The 13,386-nt window shown below is 28.4% G+C and overlaps 1 protein-coding gene across 5 annotated transcripts in view; it reads left to right on the plus strand.

Annotated features, from left to right (window-relative positions):
* LOC107445938 (uncharacterized) overlaps window positions 1–13,386 on the plus strand; it is a 239,283-nt gene that overhangs the window by 110,258 nt on the left and 115,639 nt on the right. For all 5 annotated transcript variants that reach the window (XM_087154693.1, XM_087154690.1, XM_087154692.1 and 2 more), the window contains one exon: window positions 8,077–8,115. In XM_087154693.1, the coding sequence (XP_087010819.1) occupies window positions 8,077–8,115 (39 nt within the window). The remainder of the gene's footprint in view (window positions 1–8,076; window positions 8,116–13,386) is intronic.

Consider the following 13,386-nt stretch of genomic DNA (forward strand, 5'->3'; position numbering starts at 1 on the left):
GAAAATACGAAGATAACATCAAGAATTTGCATAGAAATGATGCCAGTTTCATTGTCTTGAAATTACTATTTTTATCTCTATTGTCTGGTTTGAATAGTTACTATTGCCCTAAATCAATTCATGACGTGCGGAACTTGAAGAAATATGTTTTGTGATAAATTACAGTTATTTTATGGAGTCGAAAATGATCGCCAGTTGTTTCTTCAAAAATTTAATGGATTGAAAAATCTTGGAATAGTTTCAAATTGTTTTTTCCTTCTTTTTTTCTCTTATTTAGAGAAGTGAAACATTTCTTTGTTTTACCGTCGAGTGAAATATTTTTTTCTTTAATAAAGAAAAGCCGAACTCGCTTATAACTAGAACGAAAGGCACCCAGGTAATTCGCTTGTTAAATCCTGGTCGACCGAAATTATCAAAAATAAGATCTATAATGAACAAAAATGCTTAAAACGTCTTTAGTTGTTTTTTGTTTTGTTTTGTCAATGAACATGGTGCTTTTCTTTGTATTATTGGATCTACAACATTTATGTTTTAAATATTTAATCACTTATCTCTGACTTAATTGATTCTTAAAGCAGCACTGCATTAACTACGTAAGCATTTTTATTCAGAGGAAAACCACAGAGAGGATACCACAGGAAAAACTTTTTATGGCAAATTTTGTTTTCCCTCCATTGGTATTTTAAAATTTTAAATTCAAAGAAAAGTAAATTTAGGTAAATTAGAGAAAGCCATGAAGTTTCCAATGCTCAAAAAATGTTGTAGTATGTCTAAATGTAAACAAATTATTGCAGTATATCTTCCTCTTTGCGTTATCCTGCCATAATTTGCTTAAATTTATATTTTAATTAAATTTATATTTAAATTTTTTTTAGTGTTTGAAGCTTCATTGTTGGTTGTCTCTAGGTTTACCTAAACACACTTTTTCTATTCTTTAAATTTTAAATTACTTGTTTTGGCGGAAGAGAATTCGCCATGATGAATTTTTCCCACGGTTATACGGTCCTCTTAAAGGTTCGTCCATGTCTTCGCTGTAGCAAAGAAAAAAAAAGGTACGAACAAAAGAATTTTTTTCTGTGAAAATTATGTGTAGATATAACAAATACAATTCTAAAACTAACGAGCATATCTGACATGTAATTCAGAAACGTTTACGTAGGAAAATTTTGTAAAAAATAGGCGTTATGAAGTTTATGAAAAGTTATGTCCTAAATTCTATGTCCTCTTAAAGGTTCGTCCTTTTAATTATAATTATATGTCCTCTTAAAGGTTCTTCCTTATAATTATAATTATATGTCCTCTTAAAGGTTCTTCCTTATAATTATAATTATATGTCCTCTTAAAAGTTCGTCCTTATGATTATAATTATATGTCCTCTTAAAGGTTCGTCCATGTCTTCGCTGTTGCAAAGAAAAAAAAGTACGACCAGAAGAATTTCAAAATTTTGTAAAAAAAAAAAAAGAGCTATGAAGTTTATGAAAAGTTCTTCTTTTAAGTTTTATACAGGTTTTATAACATAAAGCCAACTATTTGCTAAAATTTTCTGTTTTAAACCTCTCTAAAACAGGAGGCTGTTATTTCGTAGAGCTAAGTTATCACAGACTTCAATAAGTAGTTTTCCATTTCCCAGAGTTCGATAGAAATAAATAGAATGGATTAAAATCAATGACTGCAATATAATAGGAAATCAATAACTGGATTTTGCAATATTTTTTTTAAATAACATTTAATTGTTTAGCTTAAAAGCAGTGTGTTTAATTCCTATATCTTAAATTTTCCTCATTTAGATCCTGTTACATTATTTATCACGTTGGTGCATTTTGATAAATTTTCTGAAAATATATGAAATTTTTATTTACATTAAATTCAGGTACACTTTAAAACGACATCCCAATTTTCACTCAATTTATAATTTTTTTACTGGGCATAAATGTATTTCAACTTTTATTTTGAGCTTCGTTATTCATTTTTCTTCGTTTCCATTTTATAACAAAATTTTGCACTCAACATTATCGTTAGGGGCGTCCTATAAATTTACATATTGTCTGTTAAAACATAATTTATGGTGTCAAACATTTAAAAGTAATTTATGAAAAAGAAGTATAAAAATCAAAGGAGAATCACTTAAAACTAATTTTTTGGAGGAAATTCCTATTTTACATTTTGGTTGATAATAAAACACTTAATATAACGACCTTTATATTTTTATCTTTTTTTATTTACTTTTGCAATTTATTTAATTCGTTTCATTCCCTTTATTACCTTTTAACTAAGTCGTTCTTCTTCTTTCTTATTTTCTAAGTTATAAAAGATTTCTGTTCCATTTTGCGCTCCTTAATTTTCTTTTTTAATCAGACATAAAATAATAAAATTGAGTGTTTTCTGAGTATAGTTATTTAGGGGTGCTAATCCCTAAAAATAAGAATAATCCAGCAGTTTTTTGTCAACATAAGAAAAATAAACTGACTGGCCAATATGTTGTTTCGAAAAGCTTTTTTGTCTCTTTATGTTGTGAAAATCTACAAATAACTAGCTTTATACTTACGTTTCTCTTTAACAATTCTGGAAACCTGACTCCTTTATCTTTTTTCGCAATTTCTTTTTCTTACGTTTTTTTTTATTATAATAATTTCTATATATATATTTTTTTGAAATATTATTGCTTGCCGCTAAGATTCCACTTTAAAACGATAACTTTGTCTATCAATTGAACTTTCAGCTTTAAGGATTTGATTCATAATAATTTAAAAGGAGAGAATTAATTACTGTGATGACTGCACTATGATTCATCAAAATATGAATTACTCTTAAGAATTGGGAAGAGTGAAATAAGAGCTTAATAATAATATAAGAATAAATAAGCTTAGAAATAAGCTTTGCAGTTGTTAGATAAGGTGAGAAATCTGAGACATCATGCAAAAAATTGTATAATCCTATAAAATGTTCTTTTGGTCTTTTGTTCAGTCATATTCTACTGAATTTTTTTTTTTCCTGAGTTTTATTGTGGTTTTAACAAAAATAAGCGTATCACTGTACACTGTTGAAATTTTATAGTGTGCTTTTGCTGTTTTGATTGTTCTTTGAGAGTTTGTGTTTTGCTTATTTTTGCTGACTGGGGAAAGGATTTTTGCTGAAAGGATGGGGGAACCCTAAAATCATGTTTAAACTTTCTTTTTAAAAAGGGCACAAAAAAATGAAATAAAAAAAACTTAGAAAAACATTTCGTAAAGGAACTTAAAAATATTAGAAAACGAATTAAAACGCAAATTTTGTTTTATGCTAAGCTGCATCTTTTATTTGAATTTGATCTTAACGTTCTTAAAAATAGATTACTGCAATAAAAGGCAAAGTTAAAGCAAAACAAAAAAAAAGGGGGGGGAAGGGGATTAGTAATTTGCTTAATTTTGGTGACAATAGGGGGATTTCCAAAACATGCTTACGTAATATTTGAACGGTGCCTGTTTAGTTAGACATTAAGTCTAAATGCCTGCAGGATAATTAAAAATTGTTAAAATGATTACTCAGACTGAGTTTGTTTAGACTTATTGCAATAAACTTATAGTAAGCTATTTACTATACAATAAGTCTTCAATTATTTGACTTATTATAAACTGCCTTAAAACAGGCTAACTACGCAATGAAGGATATATTTCTAATTCGCCTAAAAGTATATAGGCTCACTGCAATAACCCGAAATAATGCCTGGTTGATTAAAAAATACTGGTGATGTTTTCAGTTACCCTGGCTAAATGATTACGACTGTTAGCAATTCTTAACGTACTCGAGTAACAATTCAATGGGTTGAAACTAGTTTCTCACATCCGATTATAATTTGACCTCCACTGTTGGTTGGGTATAAATAATTATTTTTTTACTTCAATTAATGAGTGTTTAATTAATAAGTTCATTAGCATAGAAATTGGAAAAAACCTACCTAAAAACACAACTTAATGAATGTCTTCTTAATAATTATGCTACATGTTCATTGCCAAATAATGTATATTTCTTCTATGTGGGCGCGACCAATGATAGCAACAATACATAACTCATTTCTTGAACAAAATAGAAAATAAGGGCTATTAATAAAACAATATTTCAGAAATGCTATCTTATGTCTGCTTAGTATCACTTCTTAAATTATAAATATTCAATATTTCATTAATTTTCCTAACACTTGAAAGTTAATAAACTATAAATATTAAAAAAAACTTTTTTTTTTCTTTTCGCTTAGCTGCCGAACTGCAAATCTAGTAGATTGTTACCAATTGTGCATTTCATTATACTAGTTATAAATTAACATTTTGACGCGAAGTTGACCGTTTTTTGTAATTTATTCTATGACACGAAATTGTCCGTTTTATTGTAATTTATTCTACTATGCTTTACACTTGAATCTAAGATAAATAGCAATAACTCAATGAAATCCATATGTTTTTAGTCCTGCAGAAGTATTAATTCTGCAAAGTGTTCTATCTGTTTGCTTATGTAAGAAATTTGAATGACTCGCTCTTTTGAGAAAGAAACGTTCGATCATAAATGGGTTTTTGATGTTATTGATCTCGCAAAAAAAGTTCTGAGAAATATTGGATCATTTTTATTATTATGAGTAACCACGCAACTGGTGGTGTTGCATTGATCATGTTTGAAAACAGAATTTATAAGATAAAAAGAAATCATGTTTGAAACATAATAAAAGTTTCTTTATTATTATGTTTCGAAAATGGACAAAACATGTCATGAGAAGCGTAAATTTAACGCATTTTCAATATATTTAGAAATTATACTTCTAATCCTATTTTATCGGTTTTAAATTTTTAAGAGTATTTTTCAAAGCTCTCACGACAAGAAATATTAAAAAAAAAAAAAAAAAAAAAAAAGCACTGTTTTAAGTGCCAAAACTCAAAGCAAAGCTATAACTTTAAATACCATCTTTCCCAATGGAATAATCTGGGTTTATTTAGAGCGGAATAATACTTTAAACATATAATAAAAGTTATCATATATTTTTTTTTTTTTAAAAATTTCATTTTTACAAGATTTCTTGGTCTGGATGAAAATCGTTAAAATCAACGAATGCGTCTCGATTTTTGCAGATTTTTATGAGCCCAGACAATTAAGCTAAGCCATGATGCTAGTGGGCCGTAAAATTAACATGTCTTTATTTTATAGAGAAAAAAGAGTAAAAGTCAAATGCATTTTTTTATTTGGCAAGGAAAATTGAAAAGTTTATTACATTGGCGCCATTCTGAGAAATACTCTTCATGAGCTCCACATTTTTGAGCTGAAAAACTTATACCATAAAATGTGATAATTTTCATTATAAACCAATTTAAAAAAATCTATCGGATGGACTGAGGGTCTCCGGGAAGCTCCTGAAACCTTAACCATCACTCCAAATTCAAGTTACAAGTGAATGTGTACTTGCTAAACGACGTTAGGAGGGTGGGAAGCATCCAGAAATTGGATTTCTGGCAAGTCATCGATAAATAATGCACCGGGGGAAAAAAATTCCCCATTTTAAACATTAAATATTTAAATAATCTGGTCACAAATTAATCATCAAAAAAAATATTAGAATTTGATATAACCTTGTAACTTAAACATTTTTGTGGTAAAAGAAGAAGCGGCTTAAGGAAAGTAAAGTTAAAACAAAAAATAAAATAGATATTGTTATTTGTTTTGTCGCTAGACGTGTCTCTGAATTCATAAAGTTATACACATGCAGTGAATAAAAAATATGCTGTTACATTGATTGTTAAGAAAAGAATTACGACCAAGTTTACAAATATTAAAAGATTAAATCTCAAACGTTTTTCATGTTCACAAAACTGTGGCTGATTTTCAAACTGAAATTTTGCGCCATTTTCTTTCATTAAAGACATAGAGAGCCCTGGCCGAAGATAGGCAAAATGTAATCTAACCATCATGAATTATAAACTCATAACAGCTATAAGACTGGCATATTATCGCTGATAAGTGATATTTTATGTGAGGCTAAAGCCTTCGAAATAGTCATCAAAATACAATTAAAATGATATTTCGAATATAATTTGTGAGCGTGTTGTTGACTGAAGTATCTTTCATTGTTTTCGTTTGTTTGACTACGTCTAATTCTTTTCCTGTATCTAAATTGCTATTTTCATAGTTGATTAGAATACGATGCAATAATCAATTTATAAAACCTGTTAGATTTGTAGTATCGTAAACGTTTCGTCAATTTTTAGTAAGATTATTTGAGTAGCCCAATTGCAATTCCTGTTAACTGCTTTCCTGATGAAATTCGATTTGTTTCATATCGTAACTTAGCCCCGACCCGCCCAATTACTGAAGGTCAATTACAAATTACTATTTGATTGCACTGAACGTGATGTACTGATGTTAAGACGATCTTCGATAGTATAGCGGTGATGAATACAATAGCGATAAATCGAAGTGTCGGTACATGTATTGTTATAGTAAAGAAATTAAGGTTATACATAATTTCCTTGTTATATACAGAATATAAGTTGACGATTATATGTTACAGATAAGGAGACGTATCTTACATTTTATTTTAAGATCATTGAAAGAAACTCATTTTAAATTGGTAAATTCAAATAAAAATTTATAAATGTTCACAAGATTGATTATTCATTGAAGGTCTGGCTACTCAACAAATTTATTAGGCATTCATTTTGTTATTGAAGGAGTTTAAAGCGTTTAATTCATCATTAAAGAGCGTTAAAAAGTTTGATGTATTTAGATCCTAACTAGTTGGTTTTGATAGTCAGTATACATTTAATAGTCAGTATTTAGATCCTAACTAGTTGGTTTTGATAGTCAGTATACATTTAATAGTCAGTATTTAGATCCTAACTAGTTGGTTTTGATAGTCAGTACACATTTAATAGTCAGTATTTAGATCCTAACTAGTTGGTTTTGATAATCAGTGTGGAAGTAGTGCAAATATTCGTCTTGGTCTGAGGTCATGTAGCAAGCTGCTCTGCTGAGGCTTGTAGGTTCTGTCGGTTCAGAGTTTTAACGGATGTAGAAGGCGATGTTGATAATGATGATACCGCCTTCCTCATTAATGATTTGTCGAATTTTGATAATTGCTTTTCTTTCCTTTATCCTCTCTAAAATTTCGATCACTGTATAAAAAAACTTGTCCCCAAGGACTTTATTAAAATTTTATTTTTAATGATTTGAAATATCTCGTTAATTAAAATTGATAATGGTAATCTCCTTAATCAAAATTGAAACAATGTATTCATAATTGACCAGGTTTCAAAAATATGAACGACTTATTTTTAATGTTACATTGAAATTCTTGTTTATTTGAAAACAGTTCCTAGTTTATAATTATAAATGTTTATTGGTAAATATTGAAAAAAAAGTTCACCTTTAATTCAAGGTCCAAATTCGGATTCTTGATCTAGCAGAGAAATTTTATGCTTCACGAAAGCTAGGTTATACAAGGTGTTTCGTAAAGACCACTCTTAATAGGCATTTTTAGAATCCTTATAAAAATTAAAAATTAAAAAGTATGCGCATAGAGGGTCACAAATTAATATTTAACCAAGGAGAAATAGAAACTCTACCAAAATCTGATGAATTACAATACAGGAAGCTGATATAATGAACAATAAGCCATGTTTGAATGTGGAAGAAGACAGAAGCAAAAAGACAATTGTTAGAAAAACCTTTAAGTTTCAACCTCCAATTAAACTTGTTTTGATTTTTATTACATTTGTCTTCCTCTACTTTAACTTTTTAGATTTCGATTACGTTTTTGTGTTTTCCTCGTGACACCTTATGTGCATACTATTTTGTTTTCACGTTTGGTAAGGATTCTAAAAATACTTATTAATGTATGGAACACTATTTTTCAGTGCTTGGTGAAAAATAAGCTATTTTATCGTCTAAAATTACTACTATTAAGGCTCAATTGTTTCATATGTTCACTACTCAATTGTTTCATATGTTCACTACTCAATTGTTTCATATTGATTTTTACTTATAATTTTGTTCCGTATGAAATATGTTTTGTATATATAAACATTAATTATTCCAATAACAAGTAATTTTCTTTTCCAGAAACCTACCAGTCCCATTGGAGTAGAAACCATCCTAAAAGTAAGTTGCATATTTGAAATAATTATCAATAGCTGTAGTACTATATTACTGAGGAGAAAAGTAAATATATTATTTTTTAAAAATTTGAAAATCATTAATATATATATATTATTATTATTAGAATCGAATTTGCAAATGTAAAGTTTGGAAATATTTAATATCTTTTCATACAATTTTTTTTAAAAATGTGTTGCCCATAAAGAAATAAAAAAAATATTAAAAAATAAAATATAAATGAAAAAAAAAAAACGCTTTGAATAACTTATAGTCTAATGAACGGAATCAATCTACGTAGCCTGAAAATGTAACTTTTAATATTATTAATTGATCTTACCTGATACGACGTATTTTACTGAATGCTCTTGCATCTTTAAACAGATTAAAATTTAACTCTCCTAAAAATTAAAAAAAATGGATGAAAAAAATATAACGCTACAAATTGCATCAATAATTATTTTGCTAAATCAAAAACTCTACTATTATTTTCGAATAATGTTTTTTTCATGTATGTAAAATACAAGTTTTTTTTTTAAAAAAAATCTGCTTTTGTTATGAGAAATACATGTTTGCCAGTGTGCAATATTTTTTCCCTTGAAAAAAAAAAAAATCCCTCATGGAATATTTTTTCCTTTGAAAAAAAAAATCCCTCATGGAATATTTTTTCGATTGAAAAAAAAAATCCCTCATGGAATATTTTTTCCTTTGGAAAAAAAAAATCCCTCATGGAATATTTTTTCCTTTGGAAAAAAAAAATCCCTCATGGAATATTTTTTCCTTTGGAAAAAAAAAATCCCTCATGGAATATTTTTTCCTTTGGAAAGAAAAATCCCTCATGGAATATTTTTTCCTTTGAAAAAAAAAAAAAAATCCCTCATGGAATATTTTTCCCTACTCAGTCATTTCTTGGCGTGTACCATAGATAGCCTAATACCCAAATGAGTGAAATAACGCAGCTCTGAATTACATGACAAGCAAACATTTCTTGCTATATGGTTATTTATTTACCTCTTAAGTTAGACTATCACATATCTTCCTACAAAGTATTTACTTTTTCTTCTTCTTAATAACTGTTTTTGCTACTTAGAGCTAAGAAACAGCGACCTATAGCATAAGACTCTTGTCCCGATTTTTCTCATTGGGTAATAATCAGAGCGAATCGCATCCTTTTTCGTTAAACTGATTCAAAAGTCATGAGGAAAGATTGCCTCGGCCTGTTGATTTTCAATCCTATTTTAAAGAATGGCTTATTATTATTTTCTTCACTCTTTCATTTGGTTTATTTTTAAATACCTTGCCTCTTAAAAATATCGATTACAGCATTTTTAAATTTGTTTCAATATCCATCGAGCAATTAACACGTTGAATGCCACGCTAATTTTACATGGCTTGCCCGTCTGGCCACAATGGTAAATAACTACAAACTAAATTTGCATAGACAAATCGCGCTACATATGAGGCTTTTTAAAATTTAAACTATCATAATTTTTAAATTTGTTTTTACAGTTTTTTTTATTATGTTTTTTGCATGACTGCGGGTTAAAGCAAAAAAGTAAAATTTATCTCAACAATGATTTAAAAAATGCATGAAATTTCAAAAGTCAACTCTAAACTTACGTTTTTAGAACAAAAACACGGTCGTTTTATTTTAATCCCTAGTGTAATTATTAATTTTCAATCCTTATAGATCGTTTTAAATTTTTACTTTATAAATTTTTAAAGAATAATTGACAGAAATTTTCATTCAAAGAAGATATTCTAGATATCAATCATCTAAGAAGTTTAGACTTACAATATGTACCCTCCCCCCCCCCCTCCAAAAAAACTACACTTTTCTTTGTTTAGGTTATTGCTATGCAAAATTTCTAAATTATGCATTAATTTAATCAAAACATGTTTCGCTTTATTTAGTTAAATGACAATGATTGTTATATTGCATGCAGCTAATTTACGCTGTTACCCATTTCACATTTTCTTTATTAAACCATAGTTATTAGATTAATTTTCTAGCTTCTTGAATGGATCAATAAGTCTTTGACCCTATGAGTTAAGACAAGACTGAGCTTGTTTCGCATCTGCGATACAGTTCCAGTTAATTTATTAAGATATTACTTGGATAGAAAATGTCTAGTCTCTTTTGTTGAGAAAAGTCTTGTTTCCATTTTCAGATTTCAATCTAATTTGCAAACATTATTCTGTTTTTAATTTTCGTGTGAGGAATAAGTCATTTTGAAACTACTTTTTACACAAACTTTAAACCTAAAACAGAAATATATTGAAAAATTTAACCATAACTACACTGTAAAAAGTTTTGGTGTATTGTTGCCACTATTTTCGGTGTTTAGGTAAACTAAATACATTTTTAAGTACAGAACTGCAGTTATCATGTATAAAGTATTATAGAATCGACAAAATAACTATAGTAAATTATTAATTGTTTGAAAGAATTAGTGCGAATATATTACTTAAAATGTTCTTGTTTTTTAAACGAGATGTTTTTGTGATGAAGCCATTAACTTGATTCTAATACGCGTTAAAATATGTGTTGTCAGTAAACAAACAAAAAAATGAATAAAACTTTAACATTGAAAAAGTAAATAAAAAATGTGACTACATGCACTATAAAAATTAGTCTAGGTCAACACTAAAAATGCGAGCAAACTATACGTCAAGATGTTTTACAGTGTAATTTAAAAAAGCAAATATGGTGTATATAGTAGCGTGTAAAATTTCTTTGTTTTTGATTAAATAGAATTTTATAAGACTGTACCAAAAGATGAAAACGAATTCTGATATGCAAATGATATTTTTTGAAATATTTGAAACATTTATTGATTTATTTTCTTAAAATATTGAATCCGTAGAAGTTCTTAAAGTTACTATCGCAAGTTTTGTTTTTAAATGATATTTTACTGTAAAATAATGATCCTTTATCATCAGAAGTTTAAGAATAAAAAGTAGCAAGAAAGCAAAAATCTAACTTAAAGACAAAGATGGCGAAGGATAAGGACACTGTACAGCTAGAGAAACGATTCATGACAAATTATAGTATAGCTTAACACTGACAAAGTTTTGGTTTCTGTCATTGTTGTGTTTATCTTCATGTAAAGTTTTTAAACGAATTAAAAAATTGATATAAGTATTATGATTGATACAATTAACATCACAGGATTAATAAGTGCCATATCCTTAAGAAGAGTCCTTACTGCGGGAGAAACGCTTAATAGAAAATTTTGTCTTACCTACATTAGTAATTTAAAATTAAAGGTATAAAAAATTGAGTTTAGGTAAACCAAGAATAAACAATACAGAATACAACTGTTAAGTTTTTTTTTTAATTGCTAAAAGGCGAAGAAATCATGACATAGACAATTCTGAATATTTCTCCCATATTTTGTTAGCATTTTGATGCTTTGAAGAAAAAAAACTTTTTTTTTAAAACTATATAGTTTATTCTCAGCTAAACTCACTTTTTTATTCTTTAAATTACTAATGTATGTAAAACAGAAATTGCTATGAAGCGTTTCTCCCGCGGTAAGGACATGTCAGTACGGATTCTTTTCGAGGACATGGTGCTTATTATTCTGCGATGTTAATTGTATCAATCACATGCCAGTACGGATTCTTCTTGAGGACATGGTGCTTATTATTCTGTGATGTTAATTTTATCAATCACATGTCAGTACGGATTCTTCTCGAGGACATGGTGCTTATTATTCTGTGATATTAATTGTAGCAATCACATGTCAGTGCGGATTCTTTTCGAGGACATGGTGTTTATTATTCTGCGATGTTAATTGTATCAATCACATGCCAGTACGGATTCTTCTCGAGGACATGTTGCTTATTATTCTGTGATGTTAATTGTATCAATCGTCATACTTTTCTCCGTTTAAATTTTTTTTTAAAAATTTTATCTGTACATAAAGACAAGAATGACAGAAACCAAAACTTAGTCATTGTTAAGCTAATGTATAATTCAACACTTCTCCCATCTGAAGTTCTTTCAATTCAATATGACGGCGCCATTTATTAAAACAGCGCCTTCTGTTCCTGTCTTTCTCACCGAATCGACCTAATGCGTTAATAATGACCAGTGCTATCTCTATTTCCTGTGCAGTTTTCATGAGGATTCGGTGAGAAGAGCTTTCAATTTATTTGAGTGTTGGAGCCGTTTGAAACTCTCTTGAAGACTCTAGAAATAGTGTTTACATACTCTTTTCTGACTCATTTTGTCCTAGAACACTGATATGTTAGAAGAAGTAATATTCCCTGAAGCTTGTTGGAAGCACGTTTTAGTTGTATATCAACAAGATGAGTAAAATCGTCCCAGCAGGTCTAGACGAAAATCATTTTAACGACGACAGATATCTGGCACCACCAAATGAAAGTGCTAGATTGGAAAACGAGGAAGAAAATAAAGTCGACAACATTATTCATATAAATGAAGGAGAATTCAAACAAAGCAACATTTATCTGGATTAAATCCAACTTGCTGTTATTTTGAAAGTGATGGAAGTAAACACTACTCTAAGCCCCAGAGTAGGCTGTTAAAAGAGTAAAAAAAGCTTAAGACATGAACCATTTGAATTATAATCACACTTTGGCGTGATCTTTTTTTAATACTTTATTGTGAGAGCGTTAAAACGTGTTATGTTAAAAAAGCGCTTTTTAATGAACGACAATTTGTTTTTGTTAACAAACTTCATTAATTACGAATAATTTAATCTACGTAATCCCAACTTTATCTTTGCATTAAAGAGAGATTTATTTTAGTAATTTTAATTTTGTGCTAAAAGCTATTTATTTAAAAAAAGAAAAAATTAAAAGCTATGTAATAAAATTTTTATGAAAGCGCATTTTATTCGTTAAGTTGACACAGAAACCGAGTAAGAACATAAAGAATCGATAAATATTTTGCGTCAAGAAATTCAGTTTATTTAGTATAAAAGCCAATTTTTCGATATTTTTTTTAAAAAAATGTGAGTAATAGTAACAAACAAATGAATACTTGATGTATGGTTTATATTTTTATTATCCATTAAAATAGTTTTACTTATTTTGTTTATATTATGCATTAAAAAATAAGACTACATTGTGCTGAAGAAAAAAAGTTAGCTTATCTGTAACGAAAGCAAAATTGATTTAAATGTGTCTCTGTATATTGACCTTCAACCTAAAGTTCTATAAACGAATATAATAACTTATGTCGACGTTGAACAGTCGACACAATTTTTGAGTTTATGACTCAATTGTTAATAGTGGAATCAAAAT

The sequence above is a fragment of the Parasteatoda tepidariorum genome, chromosome 11 (genome assembly GCF_982258835.1).
Source record: "Parasteatoda tepidariorum strain Cologne lab strain chromosome 11, Ptep-v5.0, whole genome shotgun sequence".
In the NCBI taxonomy this organism is placed as follows: domain Eukaryota; kingdom Metazoa; phylum Arthropoda; class Arachnida; order Araneae; family Theridiidae; genus Parasteatoda; species Parasteatoda tepidariorum.